The sequence below is a fragment of the Musca domestica genome, unplaced genomic scaffold (assembly GCF_030504385.1).
Source record: "Musca domestica strain aabys unplaced genomic scaffold, Musca_domestica.polishedcontigs.V.1.1 17, whole genome shotgun sequence".
NCBI lineage: Eukaryota > Metazoa > Arthropoda > Insecta > Diptera > Muscidae > Musca > Musca domestica.
The window spans coordinates 7248252-7262333 of record NW_026712230.1 but is presented as its reverse complement, the minus strand read 5'-3'; the positions used below and the strand labels follow the sequence as shown (position 1 = coordinate 7262333).

The window sequence follows — 14082 nt, the reverse complement described above, 5'->3', positions numbered from 1 at the left end:
GCTGACCTATTGGACTCCTATAACGACATTTATTCCTAATTTAGCAAATTGGGCCGATTTGATGCTGATCAATTTGACAAAAGTCTTGTATATCTATAACATAACCTGCCTTCATTTGCAGTTCTGCGGTTGGATACTTCATTCGTCACTTGTTAGAAAGTTCAATTTTGAAAGAGCATATCTTGATTTTGTTGCATTTTTATCACACATTATTAGATTCTAATTTTATAATATTTTGCTCTTTGGCCTTCTTTACGTTTTGTTTTGTCTTTTCCGTTCGAACTTAAATTAGAATTCGTGTGGTATCTGCAAGTATTTTGTTGGTCTAATCCCCTTTCGTTTCAGGTCGATTCAGATTATGAAGGGACAATGGCTCCAAAAGAAATTATACTTAAACCGATGAAAAGTATGCTTCTATTTTAACAATATCTTGTCCTTTGGCCTTCACTGCATCTTCTCATATTTTTTCCATGGTTCAGACTATTTCAGGTTGATAAATTGTGATTATCTTATCCTGTCTGAATATTGAAGAGAGAGGGGCAGCAACTCAGAATGAAATTACCCTTAAAACTATAAGTAAAATGTGTCTTACTTTTTCTATATATTTGTTCTCAACAATATATAATTACTTTATTTTCCGTAGATGAAGATTCTCCTTAAGGGATATTATACAATGGTTCTGTTTGGTAGAAAAAAATATGTTCGCAGATGCAGTAAGGTACCGAAAGTAATCATTACTTTAAATCTTACGTGAGGTGTTAGGGCCTAACTTATGGTTGTTTGTGTATTACAAACCAGCGAATAATAAACTAGAATTACTATTGGCAACAATGTTTTGTTTAAAATATATTTTTCTTCTAATTTTTTAAATTTTTAATTTTATTTAATTTTTTTACTTCAATAAAATTTATTTTTCTTCCCTTTTTATGTTTGAAATCCCAACCCAACCCCCCTCGAACCAACTGCGTGTGATGAAACAACGATTTGGTATTGTAACTTATTGCACATTTACATAGATCTACCCCTTAAACCACAAGTATTACCACGTTCGTTACTAACGTCATCCTCATCATCGGCCATAAATAAAATCAATCGAAATTCATCGTCCTCGATAACTAGCACCAACTCCGCAACAGGAGTTTCGTCGTCGATCATAACATCTTCGATGTCATCAACTTCCACGAATGAAGTTACAACGAAAATTGTTAACACAACATCGTTAAATAATGAAATCAAGGAGATGTTAAGCAAAAGTCTAATCAGTGAGAATGGAACAAATGAAATACTAAATATACGCAACAGTCGTACCGCAACATCAACGTCACAAGAAGAAAGTAATGAAACAAACGTTGGATTTAAACGCATTGCCGGCAAAGAAATGTCGTCACTTTTTGAGGTTTGATACTTTTCGATGCCTCATTTCCATCAAACCTTTCAAATCTTTCATGCTGAACTCATTGAAAATTTTGGACAAACAATGTTTATGTTTGCCTGTATGTGTGCATTAATAACATGCTTTTTTAATGCTACACAAGAATTCATTGCAATTGCTTTATACTCATACACACTTATCCCCTCCTGTGATGTCCTGACCATTATGTGATGTTATATTTGTGTGCGTGTGATTTTTTTTTGTTTTAAAGTAGGTAATGTCGCGATATGTATTTAAGAATTGGTTTATATATCGTAATTATGTATTTCCTACACTTGTTCCATTAACTAATGAATGGTCTTGGTTTACATAAATTGTTAATTATTCATTCAAAAATCCAACACGAATACCAAAATTGTCTTGTCTCAGTGAAACCTAAACGAAAAACAAACAAAAACATTCTACCTAAACCACAGTGATAAAAATATAAATGTGGGTTCTTGGGTTGTCCTTTTTTATGTTTAAAAGAAGAAAATTCTCTTGCCCGCTAATTGATGCCCTTCCTCGCCCAATATAATATATCTTAATTTTATTGTGTTCTTCTCCTTGTAACGTAACGATTTGTTAATAATATTTCTATATCATTCATCCCTTAATTACAAAACATTTGCTATCTTTATTTACATTATTGTTGTAAACCTAAATATACGAAAATATAATTTAAAGTTTTTGTCTTCCTATATGATTTTGTTAAACGTTCATTGTATAATATACAAATATTTAACTACTGTTGACTGTTTTATTTTGTGATTTACCTTATGTTTGTGTGTATGTTCTCTTGTCGTATTTTTATTTAATTTTTTTTTACAATTAACAAATTATCACAGCAAAGAAATTGCATGTTCATCACTATGTCATATTAAATGTTGGTAATATTCATTTGTTTTTAATTATTTATAGTAATTTAATATGTCTAAAATGTGTTTTTTTACATTAAAATTTATTTTAGGAGACATTAGTTGAAGGACCACAACGATCCTCCTCTATACGGCAAACTTTTAGGGATACTCAATATACCAAAGAGGATGTCGTTGATTTATAAACACACAAAATAAACATAATAAAAAATAATATTAATAAAAAAGTTTATATTTAGCATTTAAGTAATAAGCAAACAACTTCAAAAGAAAAACATTAGCATTTTTGAACACAAAGCCAAGGAAAACTTCCCATCCCATTGTCATCTAATTTTTTTTAGTTTTTGTTCTTTTTTACAATCAAAATTTTGTGCAATTGAAAGTTTTATTATTGTTTTTATTAAATGGCGTCTTAATAATTAGTTTATTAAGTAAACAGTAAGAGTGAATAAATAAATGAAGTATTTCAATGTAAAATATTTTTATATTTTTAACTTATTTAATCAAATAATAAAAATCTATTAAAAACGAACCATCTTACAGCATTAAGTAACAAATTAAAGCAGAAAAAACTGAAAAGTTATACATTACATTTATTTTCTATACAATATAATTTTGTCTATGAAACCCCTAATTCAATAACAACCCCATCCAAACAACTCTGTATCCCACACACACACACCGTATTTTTATATATATTACAAATATATTTCTGTAAATTATTTAAGACTTTTTTATATTTTTAAGTTAACCCTCATTATATAACATTCAAGATAGAAACAATAAACAACTACATGCAAATAAAACTGAATAAATTAAAAATAAAAACGAAACGTAGTTTTTCTTTCTTTGGGCAAAATTAGGCGGTTTGAGTGTCTTTGCTAGTTACCCAATCGCATTACAGTGGCAACCGGCAATCAAAACGGCCAACTTCAGTTGCTGTGGTGAAATTCCCAAACAACCTTTTGTTGGATTGCTGCTTACAATTTGAAGCAATATATTTCTGGAATCACTTTTTTAATTAAACTGTTTTGTTTTATATGAAATAATATATAGACTAGGCGTGGGTGCGTAGTTATCTTGAGACAATTACTATCCTAAAATTAGGAAGAAATTTTAATTAAACAGTTTTGTTTTATATGAAATAATATATAGACTAGGCGTGGTTAAAGGGTGCGTAGTTATCTTGAGACAATTACTATCCTAAAATTAGGAAGAAATTTTAATTAAACAGTTTTGTTTTATATGAAATAATATATAGACTAGGCGTGGTTAAAGGGTGCGTAGTTATCTTGAGACAATTACTATCCTAAAATTAGGAAGAAAAAGCGAACGAAAGAGGGGAAATAGAAAGGAAAATTAATTTTGTAGTCTTTGAACTTAACTTTAGTCTTCTAATTAACTGAAGAATGGCTGCTGGTTTTCGTGTCGGGAAATGAAGGCAGGCGTGTATCAGTCCGAACATAAGGCAATGTATCAGTCCGAACAGTGTTGGACAGTGGCACTCAGAGAGTGTCAGAACTGTTCTAACAGAAACTACATTCCCATCCCCCAACTACTTAGCCAGTTTTGTTGAAATCTTCAATTGACTTGGAAATACGTATTGCCAATTTTTCTATGTTACAGAAAAAGATCCCTGCTCCCGTTTCATTTTCTATCTTTGAACTATCGGTATAGATAGCCATACTGTGTATAGATGAATTGTTGCGGATCCAGATGTCCCTATCAAGTGTGTGGATGTCTAGTGGCTTGAAGTTCAGCCGTTGTGATATATAATCGCTGGGCTTGTCCGGTCTTTTATGTGTTGCACAAGCCCTAAGTAGCAGAATGTCCAAAGAACTGGCTTCGCCATTGTTCAAGTTTTCTGAGTTTCAGGGCGCACCTGACTGCATGTTCCTCTTAAAATATTCTTAAAGTTAAGTAGGATGATTTTTCTAACAAGTGGCACCAAACGAGATGCTATTAAGCCGCCCGCTTGTTGAAATTTGTTGCAGATCCTTGAGTACCAAAAGCCATACTAAAGTAGACAGAACACCGACTTGTGGTAATCGATCTCTAGATGGAGCTTTTACCCTTGTGTCAGTTGATCATTCTGCTACTGATCATATCATCAATCCACTCTACGAGGAACAAGAAAGAACTTAGATAGAACTTCTAGTATTAATTTTTAGACAATTCCATTAAAAATGTATCAAGCTATGCGATATAGTGGACCGATAAAGCCCATCTTCGAACCTGATCCGCCTGCAGAAAATTTAGCTTCCTAATTACGAACGGAATTACGAACTTATTATACCCCTCCATACCGCGCTTGGTCTCATTGATCTCACTGTTGTTCTTGTCAACCTACTTTCATTAAGTTGGCTTAATGTTTGGATGACCAAACTGGATGAAATTGTCTGCCAAGGAGGTGAGCGGACAAGATAAGTGCATTTTACCTCTCATTTACAGTTCAGTCTCGATATAACAGACTCTGTAATTCGGGTGTTTTCAAAATGCTTATTGCAACGAATGCATCGACAAAATCTACAGTTTTTGTCGCGAAATAAACCATACGAGATATATAGAACATGATTTTGAAAAGAAATTTTGACCTTTCATTCATTTTTCGCGGTTTTAAATTATTTATTCAAAATCAATGCAACAAGTTGTTTGCTTTTTTATTGTTTTGATAGTAATTCTGATATTACAAGCCAAACAGGTAGACCTCTATACTTGCAATTTTTTCAAAGTTAGCCTACCTTGTCTTCATTGTACCAAGGTTACAAGCATGGTACAATGAATTCAAGGTAGGGCTATGATACCATATGATTTCAATTTTTTTTATTTTCTTGGCTTAATATGTCATCTTTATTTGTTTATGTATGAGTTTTGTTTTCAACAACAAAAAAATGTTCAGAAAACATTCAAATTCGGATGTTTTTAAAATGTTTATTTCATCGTATGCATCGACAAAATCTAGAGTTTTTGTAGCGAAATAATCCTTTAGAGATATATAGAACCTGGTTTTGAAAAGAAGTGTTGACCTTTCATTCAGTTTTCGCGGTTTTCAATTATTTATTCAAAATAAATGCAACATGCTTGTAACCATGGTACAATGAAGAGAAGGTAGGCCAACTTTGAAAAAATTGCAAGTACAGAGGTCTACCTGTTTGGCTTGTAATGTCAGAATTAGTATCAAAACAATGACAAAATCAAAGAACTTGTTGCATTTATTTTGAATAAATAATTGAAAACCGCGAAAACTGAATGAAAGGTCAACACTTCTTTTCAAAACCAGGTTCTATATATCTCTAAAGGATTATTTCGCTACAAAAACTCTAGATTTTGTCGATGCATACGATGAAATAAACATTTTGAAAACATACGAATTTGAATGTTTTCTGAACAATTTTTTTTTGTCATTGAAAAGAAAACAAATACATAAACAAATAAAGATGACATATTAAGCCAAGAAAATAAAAAAATTGAAATCATATGGTATCATAGCCCTACCTTGATATCATTGTACCATGGTTACAAGCATGGTACCCCTATGTTGGTGCCTCTATTCTGTCAAAACATATACACAAGTTGTGTTCCAGAACCTGCAAATTAGTACTAATTAGAACTAATTCTGCTACAACGCGTTCTCTCTTCTGCTAGTTTTACTACTAAAAAAGTACTGGAACACAACTACAGTTTGTATATTGTGTGTGTATTGTTTTGAAAAAAGAAAATAAAAGAAAGTTTTTCTTATTGAGCCTTGGGTACAATGAAAAGGTGAGGTAGAGTTACCAGCTGATTAAAATTTTTTTCTCTAAGTGTATTCGACTTCTGAAAATATTTTCAAAAACAATAGGTGTGTCTGGTTACTTTTACTGCAGGAATTGTCCAGCAACATCTTTCTCAGAGAATAAGGTAGTTTTATTCTCTTTTGCAAGGAGAATGCGAAAAGCAAACAGGCGGTAATACTGCAGAAGAGTGTAACCAGTGATGCCAACATTTTGAGAGCTAAAAGCGTAATTAAAAACCAGAAAAGCGTAAATGGCGTAAAAATTTTCCTTAAAAAAGCGTAAAAAGCGCTATGTATTTTTTTCTAACCAAAATTGTCAATAAAACACTTTTTTTAAACTAAGTACTGTTTTATTCAAAAATTTAGATCGTATCTTATATAAACATTTCATTAAACAAACGTTGTTTTTATAAAAACAACAATAAAGAGATAAAGCCTGACCATTTTGCAACAACAAAATAAACATTTCACGTATATAAGCGCATACATATTTTTAAACAAGTAAAAAAGCAGTAAGTTCGGTCGGGCCGAACTTTGAATACCCTCCACCATTTAAAACGAATTAGGAAATTTACAAAAAAAAATCCATTAAAAATTCTGTTAAAATCTACAAAAATACCCAATATCGGAAGATGCCGATATATTGAGATATACGATATTGTGGACCTTACCGACAATTCTATTTCAGGGGGTAAAGTACTCACAAAGAACTCCTTGTGTAGAATTGCAGACAATTCCATTGAAAAATGTATCTTAAATCAACAACAACATATATAAATATTTCATGTATATAAGTGCATACATATTTTTAAAAAAATATGATATATTAGGAACATTTTACATGTGGTTAAAACTTGCAGACATACACATTTTTACAAACAATTATGTTCACCCATAAAACCCATAGCTTCAAATTCAGTTGAAGTTTTGTAAACTCGTACAAAAAAGCAGCCATGTATAAACTTACGTTTTTTTCTCGTTCATTTCACTTTTCCTTCAATTGGTTTATAATACACAAAATTCTTCATTTTATTATGGTTTATTAAAAAAGAGTAAACAAAAGATCTTCAATGACAGGAATGACACGTAAAGAATTTGTAAAGAACTTGCGACAAGTAGATGTCATACTATCAAAATATTCGAATGTATAAACATTGTTATATTTAAAAATCTAAAACGTACAGTGCGTTTTTTTTCGTTTCGCGCTATGACCACTATTTTGGCGTTTTAGGGGGTCTAAAAAGTACCATAAATAACGAGAAAAGCACTAAGTTGGCATCGCTGAGTGTAACTAATCAGCTGATTTGTTAAAACAAACAATTTATCCGCCATTAAAAGAAAGGAAGCAACACAAATATTACAAGTTTTGAAAACAACAGGTAAAAAAGCTATAAGTTCGGCCGGGCCGACCTTTGAATACCCTCCACCACTAGGAACGAATTTGGTAATTTTCAAAAAAAATATAATCCGTTAAAAATTCTGTTAAAATCTTAAAAATACCAAATGTTCGAGGTGTTACAAACGGAACGACAAACCTAATATACCCTCCATACCATGGCAGAAGAATACAGGTAGATGCATCAACGCTCGGGAGTATTGATATGTCAGAAAAATTTAAATGTTTTTTCAAATATAAGTAGATTTTCAAATGTTTTCTTATACGACGTCATTCGGAGATTATTATAATTCGCGTATTTCAACAGTTTTTACAAATTTAAATAATTTATCATTCAACATTTTCAATTCCTAAATTGGTTTGACAGTTCATTGTCCCAGCAGCTGTGTCGATGCGTCTACCTATATTCTTCTACCATGCTACATACTATGGTTGAGGGTATAAAAAGATGTTAAGGTTGACAATATGGTATCTATCGGTTGGTCTTAGCGTCTAGTTGATATCGTCGCTAACTTGCTGACAACTGCCAGTAACTCAAAAAAATGAGTTAGAGAATTCCACTATTGAGCTTGTAAAAGACATTTTATTTAGTACATATCATAATTACAAAAGGTAGAACAAAGCTACCCCCTAAATACATTTTTTTCTTTTAGTGCCCTTATTCTGTGTATTGTTTTGAATAAAAAATTCCACAATTTGAACATTTTTGAAATTCGGCTGTTTTGAATAAAAAAATACAACAATTTGAAAATATTTGAAATTCGTCTGCAAAATAAATGCATATTTTCGACGTTAATGGGCAACACATTTTACAATTTTGGAAAATAACTGTATTGTCCTACTATTTTAGATTTAATCCTGTGGAAACCCCCCTCCGCGGGTTTTCCCCAATATAAATATTTTGTAAAAAAATAAACAAAACCAGCAGTTGCATTTGACACTATAATACTCCATTACAGAGTTGCATTTTTCTAGTTTCTTGAGCAACCTTTATTATTGAGTCATGGTTCATATATTGTTTGTCAAAGTAGGCGTCCAGACAAAGGCAATAATAATAGTAAAATTCTTTGAAGATTTATTTTCATCAAATAAAATTTATTTCTAGTCTAGCATTGACTGTCTTTAAAAAAGCTAGACAGAGTTGAATGAAACCGGTTCAGTTTGTATGCGGTAGTAAAATACAGTTCGGATTTAAGACAATTTGTATTGTATAAACGCCAGATAAAGCGGAAAAAGAATGCTATTCCTGAGTTACCGGAAAAATTACTTAGTAAAGGTACAAGTACATAAGAAGCTTGAAGTCATGGCTAGGCATATTTTCATGGTAGAAGAATATAGGTAGACGCTTCGACACAGCTGCTGGGACAATGAACTGTCAAACCAATTTTAAAATGGAAATTTGTAAAAATTGTTAAAAAGTGCATATTATAACAACTTCTGATTGGCGTCCTGTAGGAAAAAATATATAAATATACTTATTCATGAAGAAATATTTAAATATTTTTGACACATCAATGTTTCCAAGCGTTGATGCACCTACCTGTATTCTTCTACCATGCATATTTTGTGAAATTTCATAAAGGGATTACAGAGCCGCACTAAAATCCTGCCGTCGTTTTCCTTTATAATTTGACATAAATATGCCTAGCCATGGTAGAAGAATATAGGTAGACGCTTCGACACAGCTGCTGGGACAATGAACTGTCAAACCAATTTTGGAATCGAAATTTTTGAATGAAAAATTATTCTAATTTGTAAAAATTATTAAAAAATGCATATTATAACAACCTCCGATCGGCGTTGTGCGGTAAAACATAGACAAATTTACTTATTTTTGCAGAAATATTTAAAAAATTTTGACATATCAATGTTCCTAAGCGTTGATGCATCAACCTGTATTTTTCTACCATGTGCCTAGCCATGACTTCAAGCTTTTTATGTACTTATGCCTTAAGATCCATAGTAGAAGTATACAGGTAGATGCATGCTTGCGAACATTGATATGTCAAAAAAAATTAATTTATTTTCAAATATAAGTAGATTTTTATATTTTTTCTTATACGACGTCATTCGGAGGTTATTAAAATACGCGTTTTTCAACAATATTTACAAATTTAAATAATTTTTCATTCAACATTTTCAATTCCAAAATTGGTTTGACAGAGGTAAGAAATATCCTGTAACATCTGCTGTTAGGCAATAATTTAATTATTTTTAAGATTAACATTCAACGTTGTATTATTTGGTAACATATGTCTGAAATGAAGAAGAACCATGGTAGAAGAATACAGGTAGTCGCGTCGACACAGCTGCTGGGACAAAGAACTGTCTAACCAATTATAGAACGGATAATGTTGAATGAAAACTTATTTAAATTTGTAAAAGCATATTATAATGACCTCCGATTGGCGTCGTATAAGAAAACTTGTGCAAATATACTTAATTTTGAAAAAAAAAAAAAAAACATTTAAAAATTTTTGACATATCCATTTTTCCAAGCGTTGATGCCTCTACATATATTCGTTTACCATGAAAATAACGTTGTGTTCATGGTAGAAGAATAAAGGTAGTCGCATCGACACAACTGGTAGGACAATGATCTGTCAAACCAAATTTGGAATTTAACATTTTGAATGAAAAATTATTGAATGTTGGAAAATAAATATCATAACAACCCACGATTTGTGTCGTATAAGAAAACATATTAAAATCTACTTATTTTTTAAGAAACAAAAACAAAATTTTTGACATATCAATTTTCCCAAGCGCTGATGCATCTACCTGTATTCTTCTACCATGGTTGCGTTACAGCCCATTTAGACTAGTCATTTTAAATCGACTATATTTCCAAATCAAACGTTGAAACCATACGTGTTTAGACTATTTTAATACGTATACACATACACTTTTTGCTTTCTAAAGAATTCGCAAAAATAATTGTTTGAAAATTAAAAATGGAAAGAAGTAATGCTTTAACTCAAATTTTTTGCCAATGTTGCGATCGAAGAATAAGAAGAACAAATTGTTGAAAATCTTGATTATAATAAAAAAACTAAATATGACCAACCGAAGTATGAATGTCTGGCAGAGTTTAGGAGTTTGTTTTCGTTTAATGTGAAGAATGTGCAGGCAAATTTTTATCAACTATATAGTTTACAATATATATTTAACTCTAGAAACGTTTTCTCTCGCTTCTGCATCATATTATTTATTTTTAAACAGGTTTTTACTTATTCCAAAGCTTGCGTTTGTATTCGTTTGTTTCTGTTAACAGCTATTTTAAAATTAAGTTAACGATACACGAACACTGTTGCCCATTTTCAAAATATATTCGAAATATTTCGATTTAATATTGGATTTAAAACAAATGCTATTTTTGAGTTGATTTTAATTTGTATCGAGATAATTTCGTTAATCATGATATGAGGGTATAGTCTAAATTATTTTTATTTGTTTCCTTAGTAACTAGGAATAGAGTTGGTAAGTTAAATATAATTGATTGAAGCGTATATTATATTTTTCTCTTTTACATATTGTTTTTGGAGCAGCCTTTGTTTTATTTTCCATAATTGTTTCCAACAAGACACTTGATGTTACCTGTATAAATATGCTATTCCAGTGTATAAGGAGAATTGTAGCGATTTTTCACAGAAAGAAATTGGCATTACTACCGGTCATACTTTGTTATCAATCATCAGAACTCGACGTTTATTCATCGTAAGAAGAAGAGTACGACAAACGCTGTTTTAGGCTAAAATATCATTTTCATATTGATTATCAAAAGTTTAACTAAGATGGTAAAATTAACGCCTGAATTAATAAATCAATCTATGCAATTCATCAATCCCTGCCGGGAGCGGGAACTAGATTTGCGTGGATACAAAATACCACAAATAGAAAATTTGGGCGCAACGCTAGACCAGTTTGACACCATAGACTTATCCGACAACGATCTCAGGAAATTAGACGGATTGCCTTATTTATCACGTCTGAAGTGTTTACTTCTCAACAACAATCGCATTCTTCGGATAGGTGATGACTTACATGAATGTGTGCCTAACCTAAATTCCCTAATATTGAGTGGCAACAACCTGCAAGAATTGGGTGACTTGGAACCCCTATCTCAGCTCCAGCATTTAGAAACAATTTGTCTTCTTATGAACCCCGTCTCCACGAAACCGTACTACAGAGAATATATGGCATACAAGTTTCCACATTTAAGACTCTTGGACTTCAGAAAAATTAAGCAAAAAGATCGTAAGGCCGCTATTGAATTTTTCCGTTCAAAACAGGGAAAAGAACTACTGAAGGAAGTGGCGAAGAAATCAAAACAGAGCGCAGCTGCTGCTGCATTGGCTGATGGATCTGCTGCTAAAGCTGGTGGCGGACGATTTGCCAACCCAGAAGATATTCGACGCATTAGAGAGGCAATCAAACGCGCCAGTTCCCTAGCTGAGGTTGAGAGACTATCACAGATATTACAAAGTGGTCAAATTCCCGATAATTTTGTCCTAGAACAAAATGGAGCAACGACCAATGGAGGAGGCGGTTCAGATGTTGCCATGGAACATTAGTCATAAACCTTATTTTCTACTGTAACAAATTGTATCCCTCGTAAGTTTTAATTATAAATACAAAATTTTGAAATTTGTAAGAAGAAACTTTAAAGAAATGTATTTATTTTTGTTTTGGTAATCGATTGGCTTTATTCTTTTTCACAGAAAAAAGTTTGTATTCAAAATGACTTGAACAAGGGAAATATGTATTCATTACACAAAAGGAATCATTAAATCGTAACAAAGCAAGGCTTTTTGGCTGAATCTTGGCTAATCACCATGCATTCAAAAACCCGAGTTTATAAATATTTTCAAGTTTACATTTATATATAACATATTGCTTTCGAACACACACAAATTTGCCAATGACATGGAACGAATCGGTTTGGCTTGACTTTTATAAATGAGTAACTAAACAATTTAATTAACTACAAATTTTCGTCTATAAAGTAAATATTCAGATGTCTCAAAGTCCTTTCGCTTCCATTATGGAATCGTAGTGTAATCCGGTGTAGAAAATAATCCATGTTACCAAAAATCCCGCAAATGATGTCATAAAGCCTTCTTTAATCAATTCCCAAGCGCCACCATAAGCCTCTTCGTCGATTGATTGGAAATTTATGGCATAAACATAAACTAGGCCACAACTTATACCAGCAAATCTGCAATGAAAAATACTTTTATTTCATGAACGTATTTGACTTTTACATCTTAAAACTTACAGAACAAGTCCCAGAAAGCCTTTCAGTGGAACAATACCCCAAACAATGCCTAAAATAATACCAAGGACTTGGCGGGACCAGTAAATAACATCTAAGAATTCATCCTGAAAATAAGAAATTAAATAGTTTTACTTTATTTTATATAGAAGTGTTCAGTTTTCATTTGTCGCCTTAATGCTTTTGTTAATATAAATATCGACCTAATTAACAGCTGAATTAAACATTCAACTTGTTAAAATAATTCACGTTGGACCCGCATCCCCCTTCAACATTTTGTCATCAGCCCTTTCTCGCATACCTTATCTAGCCACTCTGATTTTGCTGTCAACGCACGATTGCAAATCTCCTTCAGAGATGAAGATTTGGAACTGCCACTTGAATTGTGCTGTATTGTATTTGTTCTTGTGGCCATTTCAATTCAACTTATAAACTTAAAAAAGAAAATAAAAGTCACAAATTGATGTTAAATGCAATTTCACTGTATTAGAAAAGGAAAAGAACGCAGCACCGACAACGAAAATCTCGACGTGTGATTAAGAATCTATGCCGATCAAATTAAATAGTTACCGGCGGTATTGTCAGTGTTGCCATTACATATTTAAAAGAATTAAACTAGCTGGCCACACAACATGTATTTGACATGCAAATGTTTTACATATATATTGTAAAATTTCATCTAAAAGCGCCTTCACAGAGTTGACACGAGCTGCCTGTTGTAGCCAACTAAAAGTCATTTAAAGAGTGGTACAATAATTTTCAAGCTAAGACATAGCAATAACCTGAACACAATAGGGCTGTTCCAGAACCTGCAAAAATCTACAAATTTTGCGATTTTTTTCGATATCATAAAGGGAAAATCGTTTATCGTAGTAAAAACAGATCTGAAACAGACAAAATATTTTTTGTATGTGTATCATGGCAGAAGAATACAGGTAGATGCATCAACGCTTGGGAGCATTGATATGTCAAAAAAATGTAAATGTTTTTTCAAATATATGTAGAATTTTATATGTTTTCTTATACTACGTCATTCGGAGGCTATTATAATTCGCGCTTTCAACAATTTTTACAAATTTAAATAACTTTTCATTCAACATTTTCAGTTCCAAAATTGGTTTGACAGTTCATTGTCCCAGCAGCTGTGTCGACGCGTCTACCTATATTCTTCTACCATGATATGTATGCAGGGGTAGACAAAGGGTATCCCATGGGATGTCTGTGTGTTCACCAACACACTTGTAATAAATAAATTGTTTTGAAATTTCTGTCAAAGTTGTTTTGATAGAATATTTTGCTTTATTCAAGAAGTCGATGAGGAAGTTGCTGCCGGATATTTTTATGAAT

General features: G+C 32.0%; 3 protein-coding genes across 14 annotated transcripts in view; 2 read left to right on the top strand and 1 right to left on the bottom strand.

Moving 5' to 3' along the window:
* LOC131801614 (F-actin-uncapping protein LRRC16A-like) overlaps positions 1–2477 on the top strand; it is a 137688-nt gene extending 135211 nt beyond the window's left edge. For 8 of the 12 annotated variants that reach the window (XM_059120444.1, XM_059120441.1, XM_059120442.1 and 5 more), the window contains 2 exons: positions 1017–1396; positions 2382–2477. In XM_059120444.1, coding sequence (XP_058976427.1) covers positions 1017–1396; positions 2382–2474 — 473 coding nt within the window. In that variant the 3' untranslated portion in view covers positions 2475–2477. Of the gene's footprint in view, positions 1–1016; positions 1494–2381 lie in introns of all 12 variants that reach the window. The other 4 variants (XM_059120448.1, XM_059120447.1, XM_059120446.1 and 1 more) reach the window with 2 other exon arrangements.
* Positions 2478–11152: 8675 nt separating this feature from the next.
* On the top strand, positions 11153–12121 carry LOC131801612 (probable U2 small nuclear ribonucleoprotein A'). Its single transcript, XM_059120436.1, has one exon. The coding sequence runs from the start codon at positions 11255–11257 to the stop codon at positions 12032–12034; it is 780 nt and encodes a 259-aa protein (XP_058976419.1). The 5' UTR covers positions 11153–11254; the 3' UTR covers positions 12035–12121.
* A 15-nt stretch (positions 12122–12136) lies between these two features.
* Positions 12137–13291, bottom strand: LOC131801613 (GEL complex subunit OPTI). The gene is made up of 3 exons (XM_059120437.1): positions 13037–13291; positions 12739–12842; positions 12137–12678 (listed from the first exon to the last, which is right to left on the bottom strand). Exons 1-3 carry the CDS (start codon positions 13148–13150, stop codon positions 12483–12485), a joined length of 414 nt encoding a protein of 137 aa, XP_058976420.1. The 5' UTR covers positions 13151–13291; the 3' UTR covers positions 12137–12482.
* Positions 13292–14082: the final 791 nt, after the last annotated feature.

What these genes read in the sequence shown, in the direction of transcription:
- LOC131801612 (XM_059120436.1), top strand. Translation starts at nt 11,255, where the DNA reads ATGGTAAAATTAACGCCTGAATTAATAAATCAATCTATGCAATTCATC.
- LOC131801613 (XM_059120437.1), bottom strand. Translation starts at nt 13,150, where the DNA reads ATGGCCACAAGAACAAATACAATACAGCACAATTCAAGTGGCAGTTCC. An exon ending in AATCAGAGTGGCTAGATAAG is followed by an intron (nt 12,843 to 13,036) that starts GTATGCGAGAAA and finishes TCTTATTTTCAG; the next exon opens with GATGAATTCTTAGATGTTAT. An exon ending in GGCTTTCTGGGACTTGTTCT is followed by an intron (nt 12,679 to 12,738) that starts GTAAGTTTTAAG and finishes TTTTCATTGCAG; the next exon opens with ATTTGCTGGTATAAGTTGTG.